General features: G+C 37.0%; 1 protein-coding gene and 1 long non-coding RNA gene across 13 annotated transcripts in view; one reads left to right on the forward strand and one right to left on the reverse strand.

The window, feature by feature from the left end:
- The window catches only part of SMARCAD1 (SWI/SNF-related, matrix-associated actin-dependent regulator of chromatin, subfamily a, containing DEAD/H box 1), a 78,103-nt gene extending 70,932 nt beyond the window's left edge, over positions 1-7,171 (reverse strand). For 2 of the 5 annotated variants that reach the window (XM_042935878.1, XM_042935874.1), the window contains exons 1-2: positions 7,070-7,171; positions 6,212-6,453 (exon numbers count right to left, since the gene is read on the reverse strand). In XM_042935878.1, the coding sequence (XP_042791812.1) occupies positions 6,212-6,401 (190 nt within the window). In that variant the 5' untranslated portion in view covers positions 6,402-6,453; positions 7,070-7,171. Of the gene's footprint in view, positions 1-6,211; positions 6,454-6,734; positions 6,821-7,069 lie in introns of those variants that run through there. The other 3 variants (XM_042935876.1, XM_042935875.1, XM_042935877.1) reach the window with 3 other exon arrangements.
- A 66-nt stretch (positions 7,172-7,237) lies between these two features.
- The window catches only part of LOC122218037, a 179,209-nt gene continuing 160,548 nt past the window's right edge, over positions 7,238-25,898 (forward strand). For all 8 annotated transcript variants that reach the window (XR_006201812.1, XR_006201816.1, XR_006201810.1 and 5 more), the window contains exons 1-2: positions 7,238-7,329; positions 7,528-7,652. This is a non-coding gene — a long non-coding RNA (uncharacterized LOC122218037). The remainder of the gene's footprint in view (positions 7,330-7,527; positions 7,653-25,898) is intronic.

Below are 25,898 nucleotides of genomic sequence, written 5' to 3' on the forward strand. Positions count from 1 at the left end.
ATACAACCTGTATGACACAGCAGTGCTCTCTGGAAATCTTTCTAATTAACGGGAATAATTTTAAATTTTTCTATTAAAAAGTTACTTTCAACATGACAACCACAGTGAAATGGCAATTATTTTAGGACACTGAATCTATTTCGCTAAGAAATTAGGCAAGCTTATACTAAAACATTCCTCCATTCCAACCTCAAAATAATTGATTAACCCATTTGTTTTTACTTTATCACTTTTTCTCCCCAGATAAAATGTGTCTCTATTTCTGTGTGACATTAAACAGTCTAGCTGTGCTCCCGTTCCTATCCCTAGATGCCTGTCTTCAGATACCTCCCGTCCCTTCACCCTTTCCCTCTCCACTAGTTTCTTCCCCTTGGCCAACAAGTATCTCAGTCCAACAATCCTGAAACATCTTTTGACACTGCCTTCCTGTCAAGTTGTTTCTCTCCCTTCTTGAAAGACTAATCTTCACTTCCTTACCTTTCTACTGAAAGGGTTAAAGGTCTGTAAAAGGTTAACCGCAACGTTTAATTTCCAAGGAAAGTGGTCTCTATCAGTTCCCATCCAATTTGACTTTTCTACAGTATTTGATACTGTTCACTATACACAAAACTGGAAACTCACCTTTCTTTAGCTTTCAAGGTACTATCATTTTCTATGACTACTCTAGTTATCCTTTATACCTCCACTGGTTTCCCTTCATCTGTCCATCATTAAATGTTTTTTACTATACACTGTGCTTGTGGACATTTTTTAAATACTATAATGATGACCCCCAAAGTTGATTTCTCAGGTTCCAACCATCCCTGAGCTACAAACTCTGATGTTCAACTCTCTACTAGATCTCGCTTCTAAAATAGGAGAGCTGAGGGGCGCCTGGGTGGCTCAGTCGGTCAGGCGTCCAACTTCAGCTCACGTCATGATCTCGCGGTTCGTGGGTTCGGGCCCCGCATCAGGCTCTCTGCTGACAGCTTGGAGCCTGAAGCCTGCTTTGGATTCTCTGTCTCCCTCTCTCTGTACTCCTCCCCCACTCACACCTGTCTCTCTCTCAAAAATAAATAAACATTAAAAAAAATAAAATAGGAGAACTGAAACTCAACATGTTTTAGTATCTTTCTCCTAAATACACTAATTCAGTAGACTGTGCCAATCACCCAGCTGTTTAAGCAAGAAATATCTGAGTTATCTTTAAACTCTCCACATTTATTTAAACAACTTTAATGTTTATTTATTTAAGACAGAGAGAGAATCCCAAGCAGGCTCTGCACTGTCAGTGCAGAACCCAACGTGGGGCTCAAACTCATGGACCATAAGATCATGACCTTAACCATTATCAAGAATCTGACGCTTAACTGACTGAGCCACCCAGGTGCCCCTAAACTCTCCACATCTACTTGATCACCAAATACCATCAAATACTGAAATATAAAATTTCCCTAAAATGCCTCCTCTGTCCTACTATCATTTTCCCATATTTAGACTTCAATTAATTCAACAGCTTTATCAATGGTCTTCTCATACTAAAATGCTCTATAGTGTATACCAAAAAAAGTCCATCCTTCCTGGCACAGCATAAAAAGGCCCCTCACAACCTAGCAGTTTACATTTCTATCTTTTCAGCTTCATCCATACAGCCCGAAACCTCCTCTTCCACAGATAATATAAGCTTCCTATTCCCATAGACATACCACACTTCAAAGCAATATATATTTTCACCTCTTGTTCACCAAATAAGCCCTGATTCATTGTTTAGGGTCCAAAGTAATCTCTCTGTGACTCTTCCTGATCCTGCCCAGGAAGAATAGATGAGCATTTTTGAATTGGATTGCAATCCTACACTATTTAACATCTTCCCCTGTGAGTTATTACATTATACTATTTTAACTATGTAGGTATACATGTCCTTTTCTCCTCGTGCTCCTTGAGGATCAAACTTTGCTCATATTTTTATTCTTTATGCATAAAATATAAGCTCTTTCCTCTCTCATCTGCCATCATTTTATTCCCTTGAAACCCACTGTGGTCTCAAAAAGGTCAAAGAAAAAGAGAGAAATAATGTGTAAGCAATAATCATTAATAACTCTGGATACAATAAAAGCAAAATAAACCTGGGAGGGAGAGGTGCCCACAAGTTAAGTGTATGTCATCTCATATCCAAAAGCTGGATTGGATCAAGGGAGCCTGTCCTGTATCAAAAGCAGTTTCAAGTGACCATGGCTGAAGAATGCCTGACAGCTATGGGACTGTTTCAAGATTATAAACAGGAGGAAGGATATTTTCAAATATTTGTACAATTACTAGTATCACCCCACTTATTCAATACTACTTCCTTCAACACATATTTATTAAGAGCCTACTATACAGCAGTCATTGCTCTGAACAATGGTGAACAAGTAAATAGACAAACTCTCTGCTCGCATGGATATCTTCTAATAAGGGAGACACAAATATATAGTCCATGTTAGGCAGTAATAAATACTATATAGAAAAATACAGTAGATACAGCTGGGGGGGAGGGGCTGGAGTTGCTACTTCAAAGACTGTGATGGGGAAGGCCTTCTAAAGGCAGTAAATATATCACTAAGCCCAAAATCATATGCAAATATCAGCAGGAAGGATCTTGGAGGCAGAAGAAAGAGCAAATGGGAAGAAGGAAAGACTGCGCTGTGCCTGCCATATTTTTTAAAAGGTATGGCTGGGGGCACCTGAGTGGTTCAGTCGGTTAAGCGTCTGACTTGGGCTCGGGTCATGATCTCATGATCTCATGATCTCATGATCTCACGGTTCGTGAGTTCGAGCCCTACATCGGGCTCTGGGCTGACAGCTCAGAGCCTGGAGCCTGCTTCAGATTCTGTGTCTCCCTCTGTCTGCCCCTCGCTGCTTGCACTCTGTCTCTCGCATTGTCTCAAGAATAAACATTAAAAAAATAAATAAATAAAATAAAAAAATTAAAAAGGTGTGGCTGTGACACAGTAACTCAGTGGTAGGAAATAAGATCTTAAGATTGGTAAAATTAAGAGTTAGCTGAAAGAGTCATTACAGGTAATTTTTACAATTCCCATCCTATTTATGAAATTAGATTTACAGGAATGCAAGCTGGTGCAGCCACTCTGGAAAACAGTATAGAGGGTCCTCAAAAAACTAAAAGTAGAACTACCCTACGACCCACCAAATGCACTACTAGGTATTTATCCAAGGGATACAGGTATGCTGTTTTGAAGAGGCACCTTCACCCCAATGTTTGTAGCAGCACTATCGACAATAGCCAAAGAATGGAAAGAGCCCAAACGTCCATCTATGGATGAATGGATAAAGATGTGGCGTGTGTGTGTGTGTGTGTGTGTATACATGCATACATACACACATAATGGAGTATTACTCAGCAATCAAAAAGAATGAAATCTTGCCATTTCCAACTACGTGGATGGAAATGGAGGGTATTATGCTAAGTGAAATTAGTCAGAGAAAGACAAATATCATATGACCTCACTCATATGAAGACTTAAAGATACAAAACAGATGAACATAACGGAAGGGAAATAAAAAATAATATAAAGACAGGGAGGGGGACAAAACATAAGAGACTCATAAATATGGAGAACAAACAGAAGGTTACAGGAGGGGGATGGGCTAAATGGGTAAGGGGCACTACTTACTACTCCTGAAATCATTGTTGCACTCACTATACGCTAACTAATTCGGATGTAAATTAAAAAATAAGTAGAATTAAAAATTTTTTAAAAATTAGATGATTTAGACCTGATTTAGACCCTAACGCTCCATTGTAAATAAGCAAATATAGCATTTGTCACACAATGATAGAATAAGAAGTTATCATACGGTGATAAAGGAAGTAAGGTCAAAATCCACATCCCAACCAATGAGTCCCTAATCTCCATTATCTAGTTAGGATTCTAAAAGAACTTCGGTACCTTGTCCTCTACTGGGACCCAAACTCCAACACTCGGTCAGCATTCCCCACCCCATGCTAAGTCGCCTCAGGTCTTGTCTGACATGATACATTGGGGGCAGGACATTTAATTATTATTTGAATTTTTAAAGGCATGCCCAATGGCTGAGGATGGGTCCCTTATACCTATTCTGATGTACAAAACTACCATTTTTTTCAATAACCTAAACTAAAATTATTGTTTAATCTCATTCCTCCTCCAGATTTGGTTGTAAAACTTTGCCCTTTCTTTGAAATATTTCGTATCTGTTCCTTCTCCCTTTCTATTATAATCAAGTTTAGATTAAAAGAGCTTCCTAAATGAATTCTCTCCCTTCAAAAAATGTACAGTACTCATGACTGCTAGACTGATTTTTCTTGACAAAACAACTTTCTTTCATCATTTTACCCTTCTATCTAAGAGGGCTTTAATGGATCCCTAATAACTACAATGCAAAATTGAAACCTAACCTTTGTTTTTAAGATTCTTCCAAATTCACAGTACCACCTACAGTCATCTTTTCTTACCATTCTCAGAACAAACTTAATTTTTATATTTCCCAATGTCATGAAGACTACCCATGTGATTTGTAAAGGCAATCTCAGTTTGTAGGAAAAGTGTACACATAAGGGAAAAAAAAAATCCCAATAAAGGTGAATAAAATCTCCTTAAACAGAAAAAAAAAGTAGACCAGCATCTTCTGATTGGAAGAGACAATTAAGAATTTCACATTAATATTGATAAAACATTCCACTGAGCTCCAGTTTACAAAGTGATTTTTATTCTATAGATGAAAAAATTGTTAATCTCAAATTGTAAGTAATTTGTCCAATGTCTAATTTAACTAAAATGAAGCAGCCGAAACTTCTAAGGATTCAAAATCCCATGCCTACACATTGGCCTTCCCAGCCCTCTCTAACTACATAGGAAACAGACTAATACATGTGTTGTTAAAATATTAAAGTACCTGGGTGTTTACATATTAACTAGAGCATGTTATGCAGAGTAGATATCTATTGAAAGAATGGACACAAGGACATCACTCCTGGGCTTCCGTGGTTCCCCCACAGAATTTGGACAAGTTCAGAGCCTTTCATACAAACGAAGCTTTTCAAAATGTGACTCCTCATTACCACGTAATTCAACCTACCAAATCATTCCACCATGTTCCAATTATACCCAAGTATTCTGAGGTGTGATTCAAATGATAACTTGTAGGGAGTCTGCCATCACTGTTAAACAGAAGACTAGCAAACAAAATAAGATACCAACATTACAACCTATGTATTACCAATCTTGTCAGGGCCACATCAACATAAAAGCTGCTAGGGAAATACTGAGTTTTGCATTAAAAAAGGAATTACTAAAATAAACATTAAAATAAAACTTCTAATATTCCTTTCACCCTTCAAAAGAAACTGCATAATACAAACAATTAAAAGTTTATGCTCAGTAATTAGATTGCTTGGATTTGAGTTCCAGTGCTATCAACTTCCTAACAATTTAACTTCTCTGGGTCTCATTTCAACAAAATGTGGATAAAATCTTGCAGGACTGCTGTGCAAATTAAATGAGACTGCGTAGTACTCAGTATTATGCCTAAAATGTAAGAAGAGTTCAAATATATTCTAATTGTTAATTGTTCAAAGAACATAGATTAAAATGGAAATGCTAATTTTTGGCTTCCTCTCAAATCGTGTTATTGTCTGTGACAACCAGCTTAAGAAGTTAAAAATGGTTCATTCACCTTGAACAATATCAATTATTCATTTGCACCCTGGGGAATCTCCAGAAGTCCAGTGGTGGCAAAATCTGAATGAGATCTGCCCTTCATTTGTTCAGAGGTGGTCTTCACGCACCTTGAGTAAAGTCTGGTTCATACTAAGTGAGCAATTATTTTTTGGAAAATACCGGAATTAATATAAACGCCTGGCCAAATAGCAGACTCAGTCTACATCATAGGACTGAATCACCTAGTTTCTCTTCCAGCAGCAACTATTCTGACCTAAGGATGACCTAAATTCAGATATCAACTTCCATCACTGGGCCACATTCCAAGAACTCATATAAAACTGAAGAAGCTATGGATGCTCAGTTGATGGTACAATGGTGCCTATGGCAGCCCCAAAGCCGTATTTAAAGGCGCAAGGTGGAAAACAACGTATTAGTACATACAACATCAAGAATAAATATTAGAATCTCTTCTGCTTTTCATCTTCTAAATACCTCTTGATGCTACATCAATTTGCAACATTGTAACTCACCTGTTTTTTCAGTTATATCTGAATCAGGTGTGCCTGCCCTGCTAACCTCCCCTTCAGCATTCTCTTCTTCAGCACTAAGAGAAATTGGTGAAGAAGGGCCAGGCTGGGAGGGTTGGGGGGTTGCTTCGGGCACTTCCTCAATCTTACTCCTTTTCTCAAAGCGAAAACGGTCCAAGTTGAAAAGATTCATATTGGCAGAAACCACCACCACCCTGTGGAATTAAGAGCTTTAAATGAACTATCTGCAGGAAAAAAATAAAAAGAGAAAAAGAGGCCATGAAAACAATATAAAATATACAAAGCCTTAGCAGTTCATTCCCAAGGCAATTAAGAGCACACAAACATGCCAGTGGCACAGGATGACTATTATGGCTGCGCCTCATTGTTAGGCCACAATGATCAGAAGGTGAACAGGGATATCTTTTTAAAATTTTCCATTTCTGTCTCTACTCCCCTTCTTCGCCCCCCTCCCCGCCCCGCCTTCCTCAAACCACACGCTGACCCTCGTGCAACCTCCTCTTACCCCAGCACGCGCAGGCACGTTCCCCACTCTAACCCCCCTGCGGGCCGCGCCCCCGCCCACAGTGAGAGGCTCCCTGCACTACGGTGCTCCCTGCCTCGAGAAAGGACGTGCCAGGGCCCGCGCCTCGATACTGCGGGGACACAAAGGGGCCAAAGAAGGGGAGCGGCGGAGGCCGTGCTGGCGGGCACCCGCCCGGAAGTTGACGCGGCGCGATCCCAGCTGAGAGGAAGCTGATAGGATCAAGAAAACACAGGGAGGGTTCAGAGCTGGAGAGTGTGCTGCAGCATCTCTTTTAATGATCACCCAATCGCCCTCTTTCTTTCTTTAGTACTTACAGTCTTGCAGGCTCGATGCGATGTAACAAAGGTTGAAAGAAAAAATAATTCCTGGCGTGGGGCGACGGTAGCCGGGCCGGGACCTTCCAAAACAGCACGGAGAGACCAAAGGAGCGCGCGGTGATGACGCAACACGCAGCTTAGGCTTTTTTTTCTTCCCCAGCGACGCGCGAGCGGAAGATGTCTAGGCGCGCGCTGTTGCCATGGTAATTCGTACCGGCCTCTACGCTTGTGAGCTCGTTTATGGCCTCTTTCTCCAGGTTAGCTAGAGAGTTATTAAATGAAACAGTAATAAATTGCGCAATGGCAATAAGTAACATAGTAATAATATAGTATTTTATATATTATGTATAATGTGTTGTATAATTTATACATAGTATAATGTTGATATTGTGCTAGATATTTTTACGTGAATAATCAACCCTTGACATGAAGCCTTTTTTTTTATACAAAAAAAGGAAACTGAGGCCTGCAGACGTTAAATAATAAGAAGTAAAAAGCCGGGTATGTTGAACTTCAGAGCATATGAACTGCCTCCCCACTGTTCGCTGGATTGTTCTTAGAGTGGAATATGACCGTTCATGTATGTTGACCGAAATATTACCTTTAGAATATTTACTCTTTTTGTTCTAGCATTTGGCTAAACAGGCAGTTTCCTGTGTTTTAATTTGATCCTCTGGTTGACATTTCCCTTAAAAAGAAATTACTACAAAACATTCTGCCAAATACACTGGCCATTGTAATCCTAAATTGGCATTCTACTTTATAAACCAGTGTTTTGAATTGTATAATTATAACATGAACCCACAGGTTTATCAAATGCAGGCACACTTATAAAATCAACTGTCTTGACCCATAAAATTCAGAATCAAAGCCTGAACAATTAAGATTTCATTATACCTATTTTTGATGTGCCATGAAATGCACCAACTTAGTGCATGCATGGTAACTGATGTGATCAAGGGATGTAACAACTTATACATAGTAAATGATTTTTGGTGGTAAGGAATATTTGCTGTAAGATCTACTCTCAGCAACTTCCAAATATGCAATAAAGTATTAACCATAGTCACCATTCAGTACATGTAATTTTAAAAAAGAATATTTGCTTTATATTCAGATAGATCTAACATTGAAAATGGATTCCACTAGCTGAATGACTTTAGGCAAATAATATATCCCTTCTCTAACCCTTAGTTTCCTAATCCTATATATGTGATTGATGATTCTGTTGATTTCTTAAGGCAATTTTCTACAGCACCCCTTGACATTTGTACAACTGGAGCAAGAGTGAAAATTGAGACCCACACATCATATGTCTAAATATTTAAACATAAATACAGTTAACAAAATGTAAAAATAAAATACATCCTATTGTCCTATTTTGAAAATAACCTGGAAAGCCGGATTGAATTTAGAATTTCTGTTTTGGACAGCATGTGGATGATTCAAGAATTGGTTGGCATATATATCCTGCCTTCCCTGTATGATGTCCTCCCATTCATTTTGATACCATTAGGAGCCTGGTGCTCATGCATATGACACCCAGCTCAAATGCCCAGCTATAACTCCATCTAGTGTTGCCATATTTGTTTAAAAAAATGAAGGCTTTTTTGTTAAATTTGAATTTTAGATAAACAATACTTTTTAGTAAAAGTATGCCCCATTAAATATTTGGAACTTGCTTGTTCTAAAAACTTATTTGTTGTTTGTTTGAAATTCAAATTTAACAAGATATCCTGTATTTTCTTTGGCAAACCTATTCCTGCCCTACTTCTTCATCACCTTTTGGGCCTAGAAGCCTTTTTGCTTCATGTTGGATCTAAGAATATAGATACTGGAAGTATCTGTTGACCCTCAGCAGGAAAGACCTGGGTAAAAGTCACTGCTAGCCTTCTTGAAGCTGTGTAAGCAGAGACCTCAGGGACCACCTACTCAAAAGCAATCTCTAAAATTGAAGGCATAGGTTTTGGTCCCACTGATTCCTTGCTCTTTGGGGTTGGGCATAGCAGGAAAAAAGCCAGAATTGAGTTCTGTAAAGCAGTAGGTCCAGTAGAGGGAACACTCTTGCCCAATTCTTTTTTTTTTTTTTTAATTTTTTAACATTTATTTATTTTTGAGAGAATGTGTGTGGAGGAGGGGCAGAGAGAGAGGGAGACAGAATCTGAAGCAGGCTTCAGGGTCTGAGCTGTCAGCACAGAGCCTGATGCTGGGCTCTACCTGTGAACTATGAGATCGTGACTTGAGCTGAAGTTGGATGCTTAACTGACTGAGCCACCCAGGCCCCCCACTCTTGCCCATTTCTAAGGGTGGGATTGTTCTATAGCATTCACTGACCTGGGAGACTTGGAATTTTCCATGATAGGGATTTTGCTTGATTGTGGATTAAAAGGTTAAGGGAATATATAACAAATAACACAGACTGGATGGCCTCTACAACAGAATTTTTTTTTTCTCAAAAACTCTGAAGGCTGGAAGTCTGATATCAAGATGTTGGCAGGATTGGCTTCTTCTGCTTTATCCCTCTTTCTTTGGGCATTTTTCCCCTGTGTCTTTAAATGGTCTCCCCTCTGTGCTTGTGACTAATTTTCATAATTTAATTAAATGACCACATTTTAACTTAATTACACCTTTAACAACCCTATGTCCAAGTGTAGTCACATTCTGAGATAATGGGAATTAGGACTTCAACATATAAATTTGGAGGGGGTATAATTCAGCCCATAACAGGAGGCAAAAGAGTGGAAGGATTGCTATATGAACCTAAAATCTTCTAAAATTATAGCAGTAATTGGGGCTAAAAACCAGTCCTCTGACTTTTCTTCCTTATGACCCTTAATATGGTCATTCTCCAAAATTCAGTCCTTGGTGTCCTGCTTGTCTCACTCTACTCTTTCCCAGAGTGGGCTGATTATAGTGGTAACTAAATATATTTGTCAAATCTTACTCAACTATATACTTAAAAAAAATTTAATCTTGGGGTACCTGGGTGGCTCAGTCCGTTAAGCATCCAACTTCAGCTTAGGTCATGATCTCACAGTTTGTAGGTTCAAGCCCTATGTCGGGCTCTGTGCTGATGGCTCAAAGCCTGGAGCCTGCTTTGGATTCTATGTCTCCCTCTCTCTCTGCACCCCCGCCCCCCACATTCTGTCTGGCTCTCTCTCAAAAGTAAATAGACATTAAAAAAAATTTTTTCTAAGGCTTAATCTTATTGTTTATAAGTTGTAACTCAATAAACTTAACACATTTTGTAAAAAGTGACTATCAACATTTAATTATTGATATGGAAGAAAATTTGAAAACCACCTTTCCCCCTAGAATGAAGAGGGAAAAGACAAAGAAGTGAAATCAATGAAATTTAAAGAAATAATAAACATAGGATCAGGGTACTGAGAAGCAAACTTTGATTAATTATGACCTGAGCTGAAACCAAGACTCAGATGCTCAACTGACTGAGCCACCCAGGTGCCCCCCCCACCCCCCTTTTTTTTGTCCAGAAAAGACAGTGTACAAAAGGGCAAAAAAAAGTCAGAACTTGTTCAATAAACTAAATGCCAGAAATTAATGATGACACAACTACAAAGATGGGGAGGGAAAATATTGTGGCTCAGTAATTGTTTAGATTATCTATATGCTGTTCATTGATGGATAAAAAAAAATTCAAACTTTTAATTCCTTGAAAATATATCTTCCTTAAGCTGTTCCTAAAGACATAAATCCAGCTGACAGGGTCAAAAATGAGAATTTCAAGAAAGCAGAATTAATGGTGTAAAAGTATTCTGTTGAGACTAAACACGGTTAGGACTTAATAATTGTAAGTAGGGTATATTTGTCAACATTTTGTTGCATAACAACCACAAAATTTGAATTGCATAACTCATTAATCTTGATTGGCTAGTATGGTTCAAGTTCAGGCTACAATGCCTGTCTGCACATAGTACATGTTCAATAAATATGTGTTGAGTGAATGAATGATATTAATAACTATATAAAATGCCTTAAGCATACAGATAACCACAAAGAAATGTTAAAATAAGCTGAGTATCTTCAAAATGTTACATGTCATGGAAGAATGACATAAACCAGAGGTTTTTTCTTATTAATTTTTTTTTTTTTACTTTTTTTATGTAAGCTCTGCACCCACTGTGGAGTTTGAACTCACAACTCTGAGACCAAGAGTCACACGCTCTACCAATTGAGCCACCCAGGCACCCTTTAAACCAGAGTTAAAACAAACAAACAAAAAACTAGGAAAGAGGTAATGTAACTCAAGAAGGGAAGGAAAGTAATATATATATATGTATATATATATATATACATATATATATATATATATTTTTTTTAATGAAGACTAAACTAGATGTGACACATAATGCCTAAAGAGAAATAGCAGGTGAAAGGGAAAAAAATAAAAAATAAAAGAGAGGTAAATAGATTTCAAGAGAAAATAATAAATATTGAAAATAAGCAAAGAAGATCCAACATAATTATAATAGGAATCACTACAGACAAAAACTAAAACAAAGATGTGGAAGAAATAACTAAAAGTTGTAATTCCAAAAGTATTTCCCAAAAATTAAAAAGATTTGAAACCATATATTGGAAGAGCACATAAATACCTGTGGATATCAACCCAGATGGCAAATAGCAAGACATATTCTAATAAAATTTAGACTTAAAAATATTTTTTTTAATTCCTTAAACATTTAGACAAAATAAGCAAGTGACCTATAAGGAAAGAAAATTATATTACCATCACAGTTTTAACAACAAGTCTTTATGCTGAAAGAAAATGGAACATTGTATCTAGGAAGCTCAAAGAAATAAAATGTGATCCAAAGATTTTATATTGGGCAAAAAGTGCTTTTAAAATATAAAGGCACAGGGGTGCCTGGGTGGCTCATTCAATTAAATGTCTGACTCCTGGTTTTGGCTCAGGTCATGATCTCACAGTTTGTGATTGAGCCCTGCATCAGGCCCTGCACATTGGGTTCTTCCAAGCACAGAGCCTACAAATGTATATATATGTGTATATATATACATATATATATATACACATATATAGGCACAGATAAACTATTAACATCGTGCAGGAACTCTATGGGTGTTGTTCTCATGAGTACTCCTAAAGAATTTATTTGAAAGCCATCAAATATGTTTAAATCCATCAGTTCTTTTTGATTTTTTTTTTAAACTGGTTATCTTTGGAGAATGAAAGGAAAAGATAATTCATTGTTATGAAAATTGACAAGTATAGGAAAAGAATCAAGTTTTTATATTGCCTTTACTCAGATGGGTTCTGCTAGGTAATTAAATAACAGATGAGAGAGAGTGTTTCTTTATAAAAGTATTTCAACTAGTAAATGAGAAAGAAATGATAAAATTTGATCACTCAGCAAGCCTGGCCCAAATTCCTAACCTATAAAATCATAAGATACAGTAAAATGGGTATTATTTTATTTATTTTTTATTAAAAAATTTTTAATGTTTATTTTTGAGAGAGACAGAGTTGTGAGTGGGGGAGGGGCAGAGAGAGAGGGAGACACAGAATCCAATCCAGGCTCCAGGCTCTGAGCTGTCAGCACACAGCCCCATGTGGGGCTCAAACTCAAGAACTGCAAAATCATGACCTGAGCCAAACTTGGATGCTTAACCAACTGAGCCACCAGGCGCCCCTAATTCACCTTTTAAGTTAAAATAAATATTTATGTAAGGCTGCTGTGATGCTTAATTTTATGTATCAATTTGACTGGGCTAAGGGATGCCCAGAGAGCTGGTAAACATTTCTGAGTGTGTCTCTGAGAGTGTTTTGGAAGAGTTTAGCATTTGAATTGGTAGACTGAGTAAAGAAGATTGCCTTCATCCGATGTGGGTAGATATTACATAATTCTTGAAGGGCCTGAATAGAAAAAAAGGTAGAAGAAGGGCAAATTCGCTCCTTCTGCTTGACCTGGGACATCCATCTTCTCTTGCCTTTGAGCCTGTTTTCAGGCTTTCAGACTTGGGTCTTGGGCTTTTGAAGTAAAGCACCAGCTTTCCTGGACCTCTAGCTCGGAGCAGGACTTCTCAGCTTCTAAAAGTGAATAAACCAATCCCTATGATGAATCTCTTTCTGTATATTTACATATATTGTACCAGTTCTGTTTCTCCATAGGCTCCAGACCAATATAGCTGCCAAAATCTTGTTAATTGCTTGTTAGCTTTGAAATAGGCTCAGTGAAAATGTTTTATAGAAGCCTCAAATTTCTTCATTAAATAGGAGGAAAGATTGTCAACATTTTATTTTTATTTCTTTTTGCTTTATATTTACCAAAATAAAACCATGAAGCAATTCAAGGAAAGAGAAATCCTTCCAAATTCGAATTGAATAAGAAGCAAAACAAAATAATAAACAGCAACAGAGATTAAAAATAGGGTTTGCAAACCTGGATCCCTTCTTAACTTGATATCTGAAAATGTAAACCACACCTAGTTGGTAATGGAAACTTGTATAAACTAATCTTACCTCCACACATAAATATGAAATGGAAAATACAAGATACCAAGTCATAAAACTAAGTAGATCTTTCTTCTTTGGTAACAAGAAACTAAGACAAATATTACCAGTTTGTAAGTAAATACTTCTTTTCTCAAAATAATAATTCATAATTTGGCGAGGTAGAGGGGATGGTCATGAACCTCTTTTGAGACTCTGATTTTTAAGAAGCCATGGAATGCTTTAGAAAAACCTGCATATGCATGTTATGGATTGTACATAATTTCAGGAGGGTCATGTACCCCCTAGTGCTCTGTGCTGTTCATAGTGAGAAATTTTTTTTTTCACATTGATAAATTCTGACACAGAGGTCCTGAATCCTCATAACTGGTGGAATTAATGATGATTCCATCCCTATATGTGCCTTTTAAAAAAAGTTCTATTTAAATTCCAGTTAGTTAACATACTGTATAATATTAGTTTCAGGTTTACAATATAGTGATTCAACGCTTCCATACAATACCCCGTGTTCAACACAACAATTGCACACCCTAATCCCCATCACCTATTTAACCCATCCTGCCACCCACCTCCCCTCTGGTAACCATCAGTTTATTCTCTATAATTAAGAGTCTGTTTCTTGGTTTGTCTCTCTCTTTTTCTTCCCTTTGCTCACTTGTTTTGTTTCTTAAATTTTACATATGAATGAAATCATATGGTATTTGTCTTTCTCTGACTGACTTACTTCACTTAGCATAATACCCTCTAGTTTGCCCATGTCATCACAGATGGCAAGATTTCATTCTTCTTTTTATGGCTGAGTAATATTCTGTTTTATATATATACCACCTTTTATTTATCCATTCATTAGTCAATGCATAGTTGAGCTGTTTCCATAATTTAGCTATTGTAGATAACACTGTACAAATGTAGGCATGCACGTGTCCCTTCAAATCAGTATTTTTGTATTCTTTGGGTAAATACCTAGTAGTGAAATTGCTGGATCATAGGATAGTTCTATTTTTAACTTTTTGAGGAACCTCCATACTGTTTTCCAGAGTGGCTGTGCCAGTTTGCAATCCCACTAACAGTGTAAGAGGGTTTCTTTTTTTCCACATCCTGGCCAACACTTGTTGTTTCTTGCATTTTTTAAATTTTAGCCATCCTGACAGGTATGATGTGATATCTCATGGTTTTGATTTGCATATCCCTGATGATGAATGATGTTGAGCATTTTTTTTTTTTCATGCATCTGTTAGCCATATGGATGTCTTCTTTGAAAAATTTCTATTCATGTCTTTTGCCCATTTTTGGCAATTCATTTTTTGAGTGTTGAATTTTATAGGTTCTTTATATATTGTGGATGCAAACTCTTTATCAGATATGTCATTTGCAAATATCTTCTATTCTATAGGTTGCCTTATAGTTTTGTTGATTGTTTCCTTTGCTGGGCAGAAGTTTTTTTTGAAGTTCCAATAGTTAATTTTGCTTTTGTTTCCCTTGCCTCAGGAGACATATCTAGAAGGAAGTTGTGATGGCCAGTGTCGAAGGGGTAACTGTTTGTGTTCTCTTCTAGGATTTTAATGATTTCATGCCTCCAATTAGGTTTTTAATCTATTTTGAATTTATTTTTGTGTATAGGGTAAGAATGTGGTCCAGTTTCATTCTCTGGCATGTTGCTGTCCAGTTTTCCCAACACCATTTGTTGAAGAGACTGACTTTTTCCCATTGGATATTCTTTCCTGCTTTGTCAAAGATTAATTGACCATATAGTTGTGGGTTGATTTCTGGGTGTTCTCTTCTGTTCCATTGATCTCTGTGTCTATTTTTGTACTAGTACCCGTACTGTGTTGATCACTACAACTTTGTAATATAAGTTGAAGTCCAGAATTGTGGTGCTTCCAGCTTTGCTTTTCTTTTTCAAGATTGCTTTGGCTATTCAGGGTCTTTTTTTTTTTTAATTTCTTTTTAACATTTATTCATTTTTGAGAGACAGAGAGAGGCAGAGCATGAATGGGGGAGGAGCAGAGGGAGAGGGAGACACAGAATCTGAAGCAGGCTCCAGGCTCTGAGCTGTCAGCACAGAGCCAGATACTGGGCTCAACTCACCGGCCGCAAGATCATGACCTGAGCTGAAGTTGGATGCCCAACCAACCCAGGTGCCCCTATTTGGGGTCTTTTGTGGTTTCATATAAATTTTAGGATTGTTTGTTCTGGCTCTGTGAAAAATACTGGTGGTATTTTGATAGGGATTGCACTAAATGTGTAGACTGCTTTGGGTAGTATAGACATTTTAACAATATTTGTTTTCTTAGTCCGTGAGCATGAAATGTTTTTCCATTTATTTGTGTCATCTTCAGTTTCTTTCATCAGTGTTTTATAGTTTTCAGAGCACAGGTCTTTTACTCTTTTTTTGGTTTATTTGTGGGTATCTTACAATTGGTGTAATTGTAAATGGGATTGATTCCTTAATTTCTCTTTCTTGTGCTTCATTATTGGTATATAGAAATGCAGCAGATTTCTGTATGCTGATTTTGTATCTCATGACTTCATTGAATTCATTTATCACTTCTAGTAGGTGTGTGTGTGTGTGTGTGTGTAGTCTTTCACATTTTCTATATAGAGTATCGTGTCATCTGCAAATAGTAAAAGTTTTGCTCCTTCCTTGCCAATTTGGACACCTTTTATTTCTTTGTGTTGTCTGATTGCTGTGGCTAGGACTTCCAGTATTATGTTAAATAACAGTGGTGAGAGTGTACATCCCTGTCTTGTCCTGACCATAGAGGAAAAGCTCTGTTTTTCCCCACTGAGGGTGATAGTAACTGCGGGTTTTTCATATATGGCATTTATTATGTTGAAATCCTTATAAACCAATTTAGGAGATTAAAAGTATTGAGCATGTTTCACCTTTGATAATTACCTGCTATATTTTGATGACTAACATAATAAATTTTCTGGTAAAAGATGGGATTTAAATTCTATATAAAACACATAATGCTTGATTTTCAATAACTGCCCATTAAAGAGAAAACTTCATGTTGTATCTTTTCCTTATTTGATTTTTTTCATCCTAATTTTTTTTTCTCTTTTTATTTTTCTAGTTAAGTATGTCTTATAATTGTTAGGGCACTTTCAACTAGAAATTTGAGTTCACACAAACACACAAGACTTTACTTTTTTCTCCCTGTGTTCTTGCAATTCATTTTCCTCATGACACTGTGGGGTCATCATTTTGTCATTGTCTACACCCACAATGTCAGGATGGTATTTGATACTTTGAGTCATTCAGTTCACACATCTAGCCCAAACTTTACCACATCTGTACTTGTGGCATCTCATTTTTTTTTTGCGGTAATAATGCTTGCCTTGAAATTAACCTTTTATATCTCCCATTCTGCAACTATCATTTTTTCACAATATATTTAACTCAAATTGTATCATTGTAATCAGTCATACACACACACACACACACACACACACATATATATATATATATATATGTATTTTTTTTTTCTTGAAATGATTTTTACATGGGGTTCCTGGGTGGCTCAGTTGGGTATGTGTCTGACTTCAGCTCAGGTTATGATCTCACAGTTTGTGAGTTTGGACACAACTCTGACAGTTCAAAGCCTGGAGCTTGCTTTAGATTCTGTGTCTCTCTCTGTTCCTGCCCTCCCCCCCACTTGTGTTCTCTCTCTCTTTCTCTCTCTCTCTCTCTCTGAAAAGTAAATACATATTAAAAAAAAAAAAAAGAAATGGTCTTTACAAAGATTTTCCCAAAAAAGTTATTCCTTTCCTTCAGCCACTTCAAATTCTACAAACATTAAGTATAATTCACAATTCTTCTTACTGCCAGATCTACCTTAGTTAGTTGAAACACAATTTTCAGGATAAATTTCATTTTAACATTTTACATTATTGTGCAATATATGTGCAATATTTGTGCAATATATCTGTGGACTATTCCTACTGAGTTATTTGATAATATTATAAATGCTTTGCATTATACATGTCTATACTCCTGAAAGTACAAGCATTACTGAACCAAAGACATGGATTTCAAGAAGTAGTCATGGATGATATATTTATAGTTGTCTGTAATGAGTAAAATGAATTCTTCATAAGAAAGCAATTTCAAAATTACAAGGTCATTATGAAATTAAAGACACCTGATCCCATCTCTTCTGTTGATTAGTGGTGGGATATTCTTTAAATTTCCTCATCTGTACAATAGGGAAAATAGTACTTGCACTAAAGGGTTTCTGTGCATTAAATTTGAAACAATTCATGCTTAGGGTAAGGCCTGACATATAGTTAATAGCAAGTAAATATTTATGATTTTTAAAAATTCATTCATTTATTTTGAAAGAGAGAGAAATGTGGGAGGTGCAGAGAGAGAGGGAGAGGGAGAGAATCCTAAGCAGGCTCTGTATGCTCAGCGCAGAACCTGATGTGGGCCTCAAACTCACAAACTGTGAGATCATGACCTGAGCCAAAACCAAGAGTTGGCTGCTTAACCACCTGAGCCACCCAGGCACACCTATGATTTTTTTTTTTTTTTTTTTTTTAGAGAGAGAGAGAGAGCACAGTAGGGGAGAAGGGTAGAAGGAGAGAGGGAGAGAAACTTAAGCATTCTCCATGCTCAGCATGGAGCCCGACATGGGGCTCAATCCCGTGGCCCTGTGATCATGACCTGAGCCAAAAGCAAGAGTTGGGTACTCAACCAACTGAGCTACCCACGTGCTCTGATTTATGATTTTTAAAGTAAAATTCACCTTATTTAAGAGTTAGTCTCCCAGTAAGCAAAGTATGTGAAAAAATCACTTTTAATTAAAATTACCATGGGATGCCTGGCTGGCTCAGTCAGAAGAGCATATGACTCTTGATCTCAGGGTCATGAGTTTGAGCCCCACATTAGGTGAGATTGCTTAAATAAATAAAACTTTAAAAAATTAAAAAAAAATTAAATTACACTTGTAAATTCAATAAATCAGTAGTAAGTTATAGAGTACATAGATTTATAATAGTACATAACTCCTATTAATTTATTTAATTAATCATTATTGTGTGCCTAGCCTGTGCCAGGGACAATGAGAGATGATGGGAAACATAAGAATGAAAAGTCTGATATGATTCCTGTCCTCAGAGGGCTTAATGTCTGTCAGGGAGACAACTAACCATAAATTACAAAATAGTACAAATTATGCTATGATAGTGGAAGTATAGAATTCTAGAAGAGTTCTTGGGATTTTAGTAGAGGAAGCCAAGGAGAAAGTGACAGCTGAGTCCTGAAGGAGGATTAGAAGTAAACACATAAATGAGGTAAAATGATGACAAGGATAGAAGAGGCTGAAGTCCTATAGAGGCCATGTAAGGGAGTCTGTTTTTAATCTTCAGGGCAGAGGAAAGGATTAAAAGTTTTTAAGCAGTTATAGACTCTGGTATTATATAAACATTGATTGGAGTGCAATATCACTAATGGTCTATCTTTAAAAAAGAATGACAGCTAATAAATTCAGAGAAATGATGAAATTGGAAAACCACCACTGTGCATCCTTAAAATAATAATTTAGAGAAGAATCATTAATTGATGATGGTACAATGAATGGGTGAAAGGATGACAAGGAACAGGATAATCACAAGATATTCAAGTTTTCATCCCAGAGATGATTTACTAATTAGAAAGCAAAATCTGTATCCTTACAATGGAGAGATATGGTGAGCTTGACATTGTGTGCCTCTTGATATAACGCAATACTAAGTTGTTACAGGTTGAATTTTGTCTTCCCAAAATTCATATGTTGACATTCTAACCCCCAATATCTCAGAATGTGACTGTAATTGGAGATATGGCCTTTAAAGAAGTAATTAATATAAAATGAGATCACATCGATGGACCTTATCTAATACATCCCTTGTCCTTATAAGAAGTGGAGATGAGCACACAGATTCTCTGAGAGGAAAGACCATGTGAAGACAGAATGGATGTATACAAGCCAAGAAGAGATGCCTGCAGAAGAAACTAACCTTGATGACACCTTGATCTTTGATGTCTAGCCTCCAGAATTGTTGTTTAAACAACCCAGATTAGTCCATCCAGGGGAGTTGGCAGAGTAGGAAGACACTAAACTCCCCTGTCCTATAGATACAACTAGATAACACTCTCGTAAGTGTAAATAACCCAGAAAATGACCAAAAGACTGGCAGAACAAACTCCACAACTAAATGTAGAGAAGAGACCACACTGAAGAGGATAGGAAGGGCAGAGACATAGTCAGGAGCTAAACAGACAATGGGACTGTCTGCTGGAGGGAGGTACACTGGGGGTGTTGAGAGGAAAGAGAAACCCTCACATCAGGGAGCCCACGTGGGGAAGATGAATCCCTATAACATTTGGCTTTGAAAAACAAAGGGGCCAAATTTTGTGAGTTCAAACAACCAGTGAGACTTAAAACCCAGAAGTTCAAAAATCATCAGGCTTGGCTCTGGGAGAGCAAGGAGGGCAAGAGAAAACTGAGTCCCTGCCCTTGTAGGGACAGCACAATTAAAAGCAGAGATACAGAGATACCAAATAGAAGCAGGAGTTTGAAAAATGCTTGGGGAATACCAGAGGGAGATTTGTTTACTAATCTCAGAAGATGTGCTGGGGGGACAGAGATTAATGGGAGACTTGTCCAGGAACAAAGGAGCTGGAAGGTACCATTTCCCTTCTCCATGCTCCAGCATAAACACACATTCACCTGTGGGAACCAGAAAGATGCTAACACTACCTAACTTGCTTATACTGTGAAACCCACCCAATCCCCTCCCCACTTTCAAACCAGCCCCATGGCTGCTGGTACCCTCTTATTGAGAACAGGCATGCAAACCTTACTAATGCTGAATGTCCTGCCCCTGAGCACTTTGCAGTTCTGTCCCCTCCAATGCCCCCATCCAGTACACCCTTGGCTGGATCCCATCCAAAATGGTACCACAAGTCTGGCAGTATGCAAACAGCCCTGAAAGAAGCTGGCACCACTTCAAAGTGATTCTCGTCTCAAGTAGAAGGAAAGATAACCAAACATACCAGTCTCACTGTGCCCCAGCAGGGGGTGGGGCAGACAGCTGGTCTGACTGTAGGCTCCACCCACCAGTGAAAGCTTCTCCAGAGACAATACAGGGAAAGTGCCCTGTAGTTTGGTGGTATTGCATCTCTGGCAAATACCTGGTCTAACTTAACTCAAGCCCAAGTCAGCCCCAGACTGGTCCATTAATACCACAGGGACCAAATACAGCCCACAACAGGCCAAAGAAACCTACTGCAGATGACAGGACTCATGAAAAACGTGGCCAAGACACAACAACAGGGTGCAGGAACACACATAGCAGACAATTCCTGAAGCCCCAGATTCTAGTGAACAGAGGACACTGCACTGCAAGGAACTATTGGACCTCTTCTTCATAGGTCTACTACTTTCAAGAGTAAGAGATATCGCTGACTTTCCTAACACACAGATGCAGGCAGAGAGAGTTAGACAAAATGCAGAGACAGAGGAATATGTCACAAATAAATGAATGGGGCAAAATCACAGCAAGAGACCTAAGTGAAACAGAGATAAGTAATATTCCTGGTAGAGAATTTAAAGTAATGATCATAAAGATACTCACTGGATTTGAAACAAGAGTGGAAGGACAACAAGACCTCTAACAAAGAGATAGAAAACATGAAAAAGAATCAATCAGAGATGTAGAACTCAATAAATGAAAATAAATATAACACTAGATAGAATAAGTAGTAGACTAGAGGAAGCAGAAGAATAGATCAATGACCTGGAGGACAGAGTAATAGAAAGCAATCAGGCTGAACAGGTGAGAGAGAGAGAGAGAGAGAGAGAGAGAGAGAGAGAAGAGAGAATAACCTAAGGGAAGTCCATGACACCAGAGCATTATAGCATCCATGTTATAGGGATCTCAAGAGGATAAGAGGGATGCCTGGGTGTTTCAGTCAGTTAAGTGTCTGACTTTTGATTTCAGCTCAGGTCATGATCTCATGGTTTGTGAGCTTGAGCCTTTCATCAGGGTCTACACTAACAGTGCGGAGCCTGCTTGGGATTCTCTGTCTCTGTCTCTGTCTCTCTCTGCTCCTCCCCCACTCACATGTGTGCTTTCTCCCTCTCAAAATAGATAAATAAATTAAAAAAAAAAAAGGAGAAGAGAAAGAAAAGGGGCAGAAAATGTATTTGAAGTAATAATAGCCAAAAACTTCCTGAATCTGGGGATAGAAACAAAACCAGACCTAGGAGGCAGAACGATCCCCCAACAAAATCAACTCAGAGACCCACACCAAGACATATAGTAATTAAAATGACAAAAAATAGCGATAATAAGAGAATTTTAAGAGCAGCAAGGAAAAGAATACAGTTACACACCAGGGAACCCCTCCCCTACCTCATAAGGATATCAGCTGATTTTTCAATAGAAACTTTACAGGCCAGAAGGGAGTGGCACAATATATTCCGAGTGCTAAAAGGAAAAAAAAAAAAAAAAAAATCAGCAGCCAAGAATACTCTATCCAGCAAGATTATCGTCCAAAATAGGGGGAGATATAAAGAGTTTCCCAGACAAACCAAAGTTAAAACAGTTCATGCCCACTAACCCAGCCCTATAAGAAATGTTAAAGAAAGATTCTTTCAGTGGAAAGGAAAGGCCGTAAGTAAGAGTAAGAAAAGTAAGAAGCACAAAATCAGTAAAAATAAATATATCTGTAAAAATCAGTTAAGGAAGTTATAAAATAAAATATAAAATGGTTACACCATTTACCTAAAATGCTGGAGGGAGAGGAGTAAAGAATGGGTTCAAACTTATGCAACCATCAACTTAATATATACTGCTATATTAAGAAGATGTTACATACAAACTGAATGGTAACCACAAATCAAAAACCAGTAATAGATATGCAAAACATACAGAAAAGGAATCCAATTGTTATCACTAAAGAAAGTCCCCTAATTGTGAGAGAAGAGAGCAAGTGAGGAAAGGAACAGAGAATAACTACAAAACAACCATAAAACAAATAACATAATGGCAATGAGTATATACCTATCACTAATTACTTTGAATGTCAATGGACTAAATAATCAAGACATAGGGTGGCAGAACAGATGAAAAAAACAAGATCCATCTATATGCTGCCTAGAAGAAACTCATTTCAGACCTAATACTCATGCAGCTTGAAGTAAAGGCATGGAGCGGCATTTATCATGTAAATGGATATGAAAAGAAAGCTGGAGTAGCAGTATTTATATCAGACAAAATAGACTTTAAGACAAAGACTGTCACAAGAGACAAAGAAAGACACTATATAATCATAAAGGGCATAATCCAACAAGATGTTATAATAATTGTAAATATTTATACACCCAGCATGGAAGCACCCAAATACATTTACCAGTTAACAATAAACATAAAGGAACTAATTGATAGTAATGCAATAGTAGGGAACTTTAACACTTCACTTACATCAGTGGACAGATCATCCGAACAGAAAATTAAAAAGGAAACCATGGCTTTGAATGACTCATTGGACCAGAAGGATTTAACAGATATATTCAGAACATTCCATCCTAAAACAGCAGAATACACATTCTTTTCAAATGTACAATGGAACATTCCCCAGAATTGATTATGTATTAGGCCACAAAACAAGTCTCAACAAATTTAAAAATATCGAAGTCATTCCATGCATCTTTTGTGACCACAGTGCTATGAAACTAGCAATCAACTCCAAGAAAAAATCTGGAAAGAGTACCAATACATAGGGATTAAATAACATGCTACTAAACAATAAGAGCTCAAACAATAAATCAAAGAGCAAATAAAAAAAAAAACATGGAGACAAATGAAAATGAAAACACAACAGTCCAAAATCTTTGAGATGAAGCAAAAGTGATTCTGAGGGGGAAGTGTATAGCAATATAGGCCTATCTCAAGAAGCAAGAAAACCTCAAACAACCTAACTTTCTACCTAAAGGAACTAAAAAAAAAAAAAAAAAAAAAAGAACAAAACCCCAAACCAGTAGAAGGAAGGGGATAATAAATATTAGGGCAGAAGTAAATGAAATAGAAACTAAAAAAACAATAGAACCCATCAATGAAACCAGGAGCTGTTTCTTTGAAAAAAAATAAACAAAATTGATAAATCCTTAGCTCATCAAAAAAGAAAAAGAAGAAGAAGAAGAAGAAGAAGAAGAAGAAGAAGACGACGACGAAGAATCAAATAAACAAAATTGAAAATGAAAGAGGAGAAATAACAACTGACAGCCACAGAAATACAAAGGATTGTGAGAAAATATTATGAAAATTTATATGCCAAAAAAATTGACAACCTAGAAAAAAGGGATAAATTCCTAGAAACACATAACCTCCCAAAACTGAATCAGGAAGAAATAGAAAATTTGAGCAGACCAATTACCAGCAATGAAATTTAATCAGTAATCAAAAAACTACCAACAAACAAAAGTCCAGGACCAGATGGCTTCACAGGGGAATTCTACCAAATATTTAAAGAAGAGTTAATACTTATTCTTCTCAAACTTCCAGAAAATAGAAGAGGAAGGAAAACTTCCAAATTCATACAAGGCCATCATTACCTTGATAATAGAACCAGATAAAGACATACAAAAAAATAATAATAATTACAGGCCAATATCTCTGATGAATATAAATGCAAAAATATTCAATTAAATATTAGCAAACCAAATTCAACTATACATTAAAAAATCATTCACCACAATCAGGTAGGATTTATTCTAGGATGCAAGGATATCTCAATATTCATGAATCAATCAATATACATCACATCAATAAGAGAAATGATAAAAAACATATGATCATTCCATTAGATGCAGAAAAAGCATTTGACAAAGTACAACATCCATTCATGATAAAAACCCTCAACAAAGTAGGTTTAGAGGGAACATACCTCAACATAATAAGGGCCATATATGAAAAACCCACAGCTAATACCATACTCAGTGGTGAAACAGTGAGGTTTTTACTAAGGTCAGGAACAAGACAAAGTCCACTCTCACTACTTTTATTCAAAATAGTACTGATAGAGCAATAGCAATCAGATAAATAAACAGAATAAAAAGCATCCAAGTGGTAAGGAGTAAGTAAAATTTTCATAATTGCAAATGACATACTATATATAGAAAATCCTAAAGACTTCACCAAGAAACTGCTAGAACTGGTAAATAAATTCATTAAGGTTGCAGGATACAAAATCAGCGTATAGAAATCTGCTGCATTTCTACACTAATAATTAAGCAATGTAAAGAAAAATTAAGAAAACAATCCTATTTATAATTGCACAAAAAGGAATAAAATACCTAGGAATAAACTTAACCAAGGAGGTGAAAGACCTGTGCTCTGAAAAGTACAAAACATTGGTGAAAAAAATTGAAGAAGAAACAAACAAATGGAAAGATATTCCATGCTCATGGATTGAAAGAACAAATATTAGTGTTTTTTTTAATGTTTATTTATTTATTTTGAGAAAAAGAGAGCACAAGTGGGGAAGGAACAGAGAGAGAGAGGGAGAGAGAGAATCCCAAGCAGGTTCTACACTGTCAGTTCAGAGCCTGACACAGGCTCAGTCCCACAAATGAGATCATGACTGAGATCATGAGCTGAAATCAAGAGTCGGGCACTTGAACGACTGAGCCGCCCAGGCACCCCAAGAACAAATATTGTTAATATGTCCATATTAGCCAAAACAACCTCAGATTTAATGCAATTCCTATCAAAATACCAACAGCATTTTTCCCAGAACTAGAACAAACAATTGTAATATTTGTATGGAACCACAAAAGACTCCAAATAACCAAAACAATATTGAAAAAGAAAAACAAAGTTGGAGATGTCACAGTTCCAAATTTCAAGTTATAGTACAAAGCTATACAAAACGGTATAGTACTGGCACAAAAATAGACATAGATAAATGGAATAAAATAGACATCCCAGAAATAAACTCTGATTATATGGTCAATTAATCTTCAAGAAAGGTGGTAAGAATATACATTGGGAGAAAGACAGCCTCTTCAATAGATGATGTTGGGAAAATTGGACAGCTATATGCAAAAGAATTAAACTGGGCCACTTTCTTATACCATACACAAAGATAAACTCAAAGCGGATTAAGGACCTACATGTGAGACCTGAAATCATAAAAATCCTAGAAAAGAGCACAGCAATAATTTCTCATGCATTGGTTATAGCAGCAGTTTTCTAGATATGTCTCCTGAGGCAAGGAAAAGATAAGCAAAAATAAGCTACTGGAGCTATATAAAAAGAAAAAGTTTCTGCACAGCAAAG

Source organism: Panthera leo, chromosome B1 (assembly GCF_018350215.1).
Source record: "Panthera leo isolate Ple1 chromosome B1, P.leo_Ple1_pat1.1, whole genome shotgun sequence".
Taxonomy (NCBI): Eukaryota; Metazoa; Chordata; class Mammalia; order Carnivora; family Felidae; genus Panthera; species Panthera leo.